At 32.1% G+C, this 8,557-nt stretch overlaps 1 protein-coding gene across 2 annotated transcripts in view; it reads left to right on the forward strand.

Moving 5' to 3' along the window:
- LOC135963217 (alpha/beta hydrolase domain-containing protein 17B-like) overlaps positions 1-2,694 on the forward strand; it is a 149,528-nt gene extending 146,834 nt beyond the window's left edge. Inside the window, exon 5 of one of the 2 annotated variants that reach the window (XM_065514984.1) lies at positions 298-397. Coding sequence is in view for 1 of the 2 variants with exons in the window: in XM_065514983.1 (XP_065371055.1) it covers positions 633-2,471 (1,839 nt within the window). In the remaining variant the exon portion in view is untranslated. Of the gene's footprint in view, positions 1-297 lie in introns of both variants that reach the window. The other variant, XM_065514983.1, reaches the window with a different exon arrangement.
- The last annotated feature ends 5,863 nt before the right edge of the window (positions 2,695-8,557 follow it).

Here is an 8,557-nt window from a genome sequence, read left to right on the forward strand (position 1 = left end):
CAGGACCGAGGAGGTTATATAAAGCACATTATATTCGAATTATAAAATTATAGACTGTTGAAAGTAGTAAGAATCTGTAGTTATTTCAATTATAAATTGCTGAATTAGATAACATTTTTATACTTTTGAAGTAAAATATCTTCTGCGTATAATAGTTTTTCTAAAAATATATATGAAATACTATTATATAACAATGAAAGTTTTGAAAATCCCTCCATTTTACACATATTTTGAACTTTTAATGTTAGCAACGTAACACAGCTACTATAATATGTATATTATAATTTTTACTTTCAGCTATATCGTCTACAAGTTCAGTATCCACCAAGGCTTTGGCTGAAAAATTTCTCTAGCAAAAACTACCTGGCTCACTTGCCAAATTTAATAAAAAAGAAAAGTGTGAAATTGACAAGAATATATATGAAGTTCAATTGAATGTAAACATTGTATCATCTTCAAATACGAATAATTTAAACCAGTATATAAAGAGAAACACTTCTTTCAATGGAACAAACAAATCAGCAACAGAAAATCATGACCTTGATACAAATCAAACTTCATTAATAGTTAGGTCAGCAAATGTAGAACCAGACGATCATACTCAACAACATTCCATAGCTCCAACGTTACCCATGCATTCTCCGCACTCGCCTCTGTTAACTGATGAGACTACTAACCATCATCTAAAAAAAAATAAATTATCTGCCAGATACATTAATAATACAAGTTTTTTATGTAATATCGCAACCGATCATTCCAAGCTTGGTACAGAAAATTCTTCGACATCCCAGAAATCAACTAGTGCCATATCATCATCAAAATTAATATGTTATTGTGAAAAAAGAGGAAAAGAGGAATCTTTGGAAGGTTCAAACAATAAAATATCAATAGATTCAGGCGTAGCGAAACGTTTGGTGCCTACACGCAATGCAGCCACCAGTCCTCATTTGGATATACGAAAACTTGGTAGTATGACTACGCTCAATCCCTCGCCATCGTTAACAAATGAACTTAGTGTAAAACCGACCGATACAGCAGAATATAAAAAAAATAATAAATTAAAAATCCAAAATAGAAATATTTTAAAAATTGATGACGAGGCAAATTCTAAGAAAATATTAGAAAAAAACAACTTTATTGGTGAATCCAAACCTCTTAAACTACTTCGAACTACACGTTCGCTATCTCCAAGACCACCCATACGGCATCAACATGCCATGTTAGTATCAGATCCCAACAACGTTGATATACAATTCTCTCGATTATTGAATACTAATGCGCGGTCCAATAAACAGCAAATCAACAAACTTTGCCGTTCTGAACAGTCTTCTCCCAATGTAATCGATGGAACAGAGATACAATTTTCTTACAATGAATCAACAAATCGAAGTACTGGCTGTTTGGGTAACGCATTTGCTGACCCTTGGTTAAAAATAACGGGTTGCGACAATATTTCATCTTCCCTTCTATCAACTCATAAAAAAGAGATGCGATTCCACCAATGTAACACGGTCGTAGAAAACATTAAAGATCCTTGGGTTAAAAGGGCAGATATTGACTCAAGTCCTAAAGTGTCTCGACATGACTTATTTCGCCAAAGCAAGTCATTTTCTACCTCCAGATTTGATGTAGAGACCATAATAAATCCATCTTTATCAAATAGCGCAAAAAATCCTGGTTACTTAAATGAAGATACAATGTCAACTTCTATAATTGATGTTAAAAAGCAGTTGCGATCAGCCCCATCATCTCCTCAATTTTTAACAGCATCAGAAAATATATTTTCTTCCTCTACCTATCTTACCAACCAACATAGTACTGGTAGTTTTAGCGAAAAAACTCCCATGCGATCGTCTAGTTTCTCACCTGCAAGAATTAAGGATAGCCATAATCCTTTTACGGATTATAATTTACATCACTCCAACTCACCCCACCCCTCAATATCAGTTGCTACCGAAATAATTGATGATCAAAACAAAAGCAAATCAAAATTAAATATTCGATCAACTAATTACGAGTTTTTGAACGTGTGCGATCCAGTTTTGTTAAATGCCAGACACAGTTTTTCTTCAGTTTCTGAACAGCAACAGGGTGATGAATTGCAACTTAACATAAGACGACTCTCCGATCAAATGCGTCGGAAAGAATCCATTTTTACTAATTCCATTAAAACATTTTCGAGTGATCGCAATGTTAGAGAAAATCGAATATACGAAAACAAAGTACTCACGTCTGCAAATGACACAATCATGAAAAGTACCCGTGAAAGAGTTCCAATTAACAGAGCTGATTTTTCGGAGTATTTGGAGCAATTTAGATGCAGCGAAGCCAAAAAAGCTGCTATTAGTAAGGAAAAGCCATGTCAATGGAGAGAGAACAACAATTCGCTTACAAAAACTCAAAATAACCAACCGATCATCATAAACAAAACTCAACAATCACCAGATTGTCTTTTGGAGACTACATGTTAATTGATTCCTCAATAAATTATTGTATTTACTATTTATTCTTCATGATATGATATCAATGTTATATGCAAGCATTCATGTATTCTTTAAAGCGCATAATATCAAATTCATCTAAGTTATATAATTTGTTCACTCTATTTCATAAAATTTGGTAAAAATATTCAGTAATAATTTCATAAAATAAATACTCTATTGAAATATACCTACACACATAAAATACATACAATGCACAGTGGAGAATTGAAAAAAAAGTTTAAATAAATCTGTAACTTCTAAACCGATTTGAATTTGGACTTTAAACACTAAGGTTTAAATGTAGTATATTATTCACAAATAATTATTTCCAAATCAATACTGAATTATAAGTTATGTGCATTTAAATTAAGAAATTTTAACAAGCATAGCTGCTTTGAAAAGTTTTTGGGGAATTGTAGGATTCTCAATAACAAATCCAAATTTCTTTTTTAACTTTAGCATTTTGATCAAAAATGTCTAAATAAATTTCATTAAAAACGATTCATAAACAATTTTAAAAATTTAAATTTTCCTAAGAAATTAGAAAAAGTCTTCTCAAAATTTTTTAATTTTTAAAAATGTTTTACATTTTTGAAAAGAAGATACAATTTTCTACACGTTATTTAATATGTAAATCTGGAGAGATTTGTATCCTATATTAGCAAAAATCCAGCCTAGATGGTAGGTAAAAAAAACTGAAATTTTAATTTTCCAATGCGAATAGCATGCAATTCTTTTTTTGATAAAAATACATAAATATCCATACTATAACTAAATTTCGCAAACAATTTCCAAGAATACTTTATTATTATTGATTTTATAACGTTTTTTGCTTCTCCTGTAAAAAAGTTAAAAGTGTAGTTACGTCCGTTTGCATTTAAGGTGACGATATATAAACATGTTTCAACGCAAATCGTGAACAAAAAACAGCTTAAATTTTATTTCAATCGGACTATCTCTTGACAGATTTATTTCCACTTTTTTTCATTTCCCCTACTGTGCATTGACTCACATATTTTGTGCTATTTTATATAATTCTTTTCATTAGTAGATATCACAAACAAACTGATCATGGGTAAGTGCGAGTATAAAAAATCACCGAAAAAGAGTATAGGGCTATTAATATCCTTGTAAACTTTTTTTTAATTTTTTATTTATTTATTGAATCTGCCTATATCATTAGGCCTAACAATAAGTGATTAAATCTTATAACCAAAATTAAAACTAATTGCTCTCTAAAGAGAGCATTGCTTGATGCATGGACCTCATCTTAGCGGGGTGGTAGATCTTCCCTACAAAGCCTTGATCTGGTTTGGCTCTGTGCGAGAAGCCGAGCAAGCGAATTTGTGTGGGATCGCAGTTTCTGTATATATTTATCGCGGACTTTCTTAAACTCATCCTTCACTAGTGGCACTTCCAAGTCCCTGTGGATGTTTTCATTTCTTATGTACCATGGTGCACCCGTCATTGTCCTAAGAATTTTCGACTGGGCCCTCTGTATAAGCTTAATACTGGAATTACTGGCCATTCCCCACAATTGGATTCCATATGTCCAAATTGGTTTTAAAATGATTTTATACAGGGTGACTTTATAGTCCAGGCTTAACTTTGATTGGTCACTTATTAACCAGTGAAGGCTAGATGCTTTTAACTTCATGTGAAGTCTCTTGGTTTCTATATGACGGCGCCAAGTAAGTCTTCTATCTAAGTGAATACCAAGGTATGTAACATAATCGGACTGAGGTATATTAACATTGTTAAGTGTGACAGGTGGACAGCATCATCTCCTCAGTGTGAACGTAACATGTTTGCTTTTTAACTCATTTACACGTATTCTCCATTTGTTTAACCATGTTTCCACACATCTTAAGTAGCCATCTAGTATACTAGATGCTATATATGGGTTTTCATGCGAGCTAATAATTGCGGTGTCATCAGCTAATGTAGAAATAATTCATCGCTCGTAGGCAAATCAGAGGTGAAAATCAAATAGAGGGTAGGTCCAAGAACACTTCCTTGTGGTACTCCTGCTTCAATCCTATATTCTCTTGTCACGTAATCATTGTACTTAACTGTAATACGGTCCGATAGATAAGATATCAATAGTTTATGAGTAGATGGTGGCAGCAAACATTTTATTTTATATACCAGGTCTTTGTGCCATACTTTGTCGGAGGCTTGAGCGACATCCAAAAATATAGCTGAACAATATTTCTTTAATTCAAAGGATTTTCTTATCTCTCCGGTTATACGATTAACTTGTTCGATTGTTTCGTGGCGTTCCCGGAAACCAAATTGATGAACTGGGATTATATTTTTCTCATTTAAAAAAGGTATGATTTTCTTTTGGAACACTTTTTCGAACAGTTTCGATAAGCAAGGAAGCAAGCTTATTGGTCTATAGAAGGATGGTACGGTCAAGTCCTTACCTGGCTTTGGTATCATTATTATCTGAGAAGTTTTCCAATTTGTCGGAAAAACTCCATGTTTAAAGATTGTATTAAATATTGTAGACAGCACAATTATTGCCACACTCGGTAGGTTTTTAATCATAGTAGGTGTAACAGAATCATTTCCAGGTGATTTTTTAATATTATATTATCCTTGATTACTTCGTTAATGTCTTCTGGACTTATATCTAATATGTCATCATTAGATAATGTTGACACAGGTGGCTCTTCAAGTTCAAAAACAGTTGTTGGCGAGTTTGGTTGAAAGACTGTACTTAAGTGATCGGCAAATATTTTAGCCTTATCCTCCGTGCTGCGAGCCCAGCTACCGCCAGCTTTCCTTAAAGGGCTTGATATTTATCGGTAGAGGGGCAACCGGTGGCTTGATATTTATCGTTGCTTTCCAAAGGGAAAAATTTGTGTGTTTGGTATTTGTCAAACTTTGAATACAATAATTTTTAGTATGTCCAAACTCTTGACAATTGCCACATTGAACAGGACGATTTCTTTTAAGAGGTTCCTCTATGGTTATTCTACGATTTAACAGATATCGTGTTGAGTAAATTGGGTGAGTTTCATTTCCCCTCAATTTATTTTTTTCTGGCTCCAACTCGACTCTAAACATTGGCTGTGGAATTTTATCTTTATTAAATATATTAACTACAGCTCTTATTTCGTAGCAAGAGCAGGGCCTCCTTGATATCATTAGTCTCAACACTGGCCTCTATGCCTTTAATGACAACTGTCAACCCTTTACTACTTTTCAGTTGATAGGTATAAAAATTCCTTTTATTATCATATAGGTATTGAGAGATTTTTCTATAAAAATCCTCAGTGTATACGACTATTTTCGTCTCTTGCACACCGCCTTTTCTTATTGGAACAATATGGAAATTATTTTTTCCAATGAGTTCAACAAATGTTTTGACCAAATTATTCGAGCTGGACTCACGCAGATATAATGGTGGTGGCTTTAATGATTTCTTTTCGTAAACACCATCTTTTATACTCTTATTATTATTATCCTCGCTCAAGAGTGCGAAACGATTGCCTATCAAGGGATTATCAACTATCTTCTGTTTCTTATTTTGGGGACTTAAATTTCTTTTATTAATACTTACATATCTAAGCATACCTGGTAGTACTGGTGATTTCAATGTACTTATCTTTTTTTTTGTATAGCGCCCTTCAGTGTTAAAAAGATTCTCACTATTCTTTGTTAGTGGATCACAAGCTTGTTTATTAACAGTATTTGTCTGTGTTTTTAAAACTGGTAAAGTTGTTGTATTAAAATTTTTCACATTTTCTTTTATGCTTTGTTCTAAACATAAATTGGTTGATGATATTGTTTGTGTATTATTTTGTTAGTGTAATTGTATCACGGGGGAACAAGAGCATGCTCTCTCAGCTGCTTTCGCGGTTAAATAATTTTTGTTGTAGCTGGGGTCATTTATTTTTTTGTTTTCATCACTTTATGTAGGCATTTCTGCCTTTCATACTGAGCCTCCTCTCATCATGAGAATTTATGTGCTCTTTTAAAACAAACAAAAGGAATTAAAACTTTTTATTTTTTTTAAACCAGTTGTTTTTCTTTTTTTTTAAACAAAATTGCTTTTGCAAATTTTTATATTTATCACTAGACACAAATATAATTTCAAAGCGTCCAATCGCTTATTTTTAATTTTTTTTTTGCACTAAAAAACAATAAAATTTTAATAAAATCGCGGAGCGAATAAAATGCACGTATGTTTGTAGAGAAAACAAACAGAGAAACCAAATGTAATGTAAACTAGTTTTATTAATTTTTTACCGAAAATAATTTTTAAAAGTTTATAAATGTAGCAAATGTACACATCTGCTCAAAATAATAGATACACCAAAATTTATTTTTTAAAAACGAAAAAAAATAATGGTATATTGTAAAATTATTCAAAAAAATCCAGTCGATTTTTATTTATAGTTAAAAGGAGAGTAAAAAAATAAAAAATACAAAATATTTCATAATTAATAATAAATATTATAAAGTAAATTAAATTTCTTAAATTTGGAAAAATTTGGTGCTCATAATAATAGATACATTTTTAAAAATTCTTATTAAACAAAAGCTAATAAATTTTATCTTAAAAAAATTAGTTTATTATTAAAGTAAAGCTAGTATCCAGTATATCCACCTTTGTTTTGTAAAACTTTCTCCACTCTTCTGGGCATACTGGATATCAAGTTCTGACACTTCTCCAATGGAATCTCGTACCATATTTTTTGCGTTTTCTCCCATAAATCGTCTTTATTTTTGAAAACTTCCTTCGAAAGCCTTATCTTTAATTCACTCCACAAGTTTTCTATTGGGTTTAAATCAGGGGATTGGCTGGGCCAGCTTAAAACAGGTACGTTATTCTCCAAGATCCAGTTTTTAACTAATCTTGAACTATGTTTTGGGTCGTTGTCCTGCTGGAATGTCCATATTAATGGCATATTTTCCGATGCATATGGAAGCATTACGTTTTCCAATATGTCTCTATACCCACTAGCATTCATGGTATCTTCTATTCGGAATATCGGACCAACACCATTCCATGAAAAGCAACCCCAAACCATTATGTTTCCCCCGCCATGTTTTACCGTCTTTTTTGTAAATTTAACGTGGAATTCTTTTCCTTTTGGTCGGCGTACATTTCTTTGGCAGTCGTTTCCAAACAAAATTATTTTTGTTTCATCGCTCCATAAAATATTTCTCCATTTTTTTTCGCCTTCACACCCGGACCATTGTAAGTGCTCTTTAGCAAATTCTTATCTTGTCTTGATATTTTTTTGGCGCATTAGTGGCACTTTTCTGGCAATTCTTCCCGGCAATTTAGCTTGTAAAAGACGACGACGAACTGTTTGTGGAATGATTTCGTTACATAGCTCCGCAGAAATAGCTTTCGATGATATGAAAGGGTCTTTTTTAACCATAAGGACGATCCGCCTATCTGTTTCTGGACTGGTTTTCTTTGGTCTACCGCGAGTTTCTCTTTTTTGTTTTTTAGATAAAGCATTTTGGACAAAATGTAAAGATCTTCCTATGCTCTTTGCTATTTCCCGTAATGATTTTCCTTGATTTCTCATCGTTTGAACAATTTTTTTCTCATCTTCGGTACAATGATGATTTCGTCCCATTTTCTTCAAAAGAGTCCTATTTTTTATAAAATTGTTGCTAAAATTTAAATTATACTTACTGTTTCACGTAAATAGGAACAAAAAATTGCACAAAAAAAAAATTGTATATAAACAAATTACAAATTACTGATGTGTATCTATTTTTATGAGCAAATAATTTTTTGTAATTCAAATAAATTCGTTTTTAAAAATCAACATGAAAGCAAATAGTTGCCAGATTTTTGACTGACATGACATTGCCAGATTGAAATTTTAATAATATGATGTATTCTTAACGCTTGCGAGGAAATTTTCAATGTTACCGCCATTTAAATTTTTTCCAATTAGGTGTATCTATTATTTTGAGCAGATGTGTATATTAGTGGAGGTACTTTTTACATATGTATTTCTATTGCTAAAGTTTAACTTTTTGATTAGCTAAACATAAGATACAAAGATAGTTTTATACTCTTTAGCATGAGTTTCTAG

Source organism: Calliphora vicina, chromosome 1, assembly GCF_958450345.1.
Source record: "Calliphora vicina chromosome 1, idCalVici1.1, whole genome shotgun sequence".
In the NCBI taxonomy this organism is placed as follows: Eukaryota; Metazoa; Arthropoda; class Insecta; order Diptera; family Calliphoridae; genus Calliphora; species Calliphora vicina.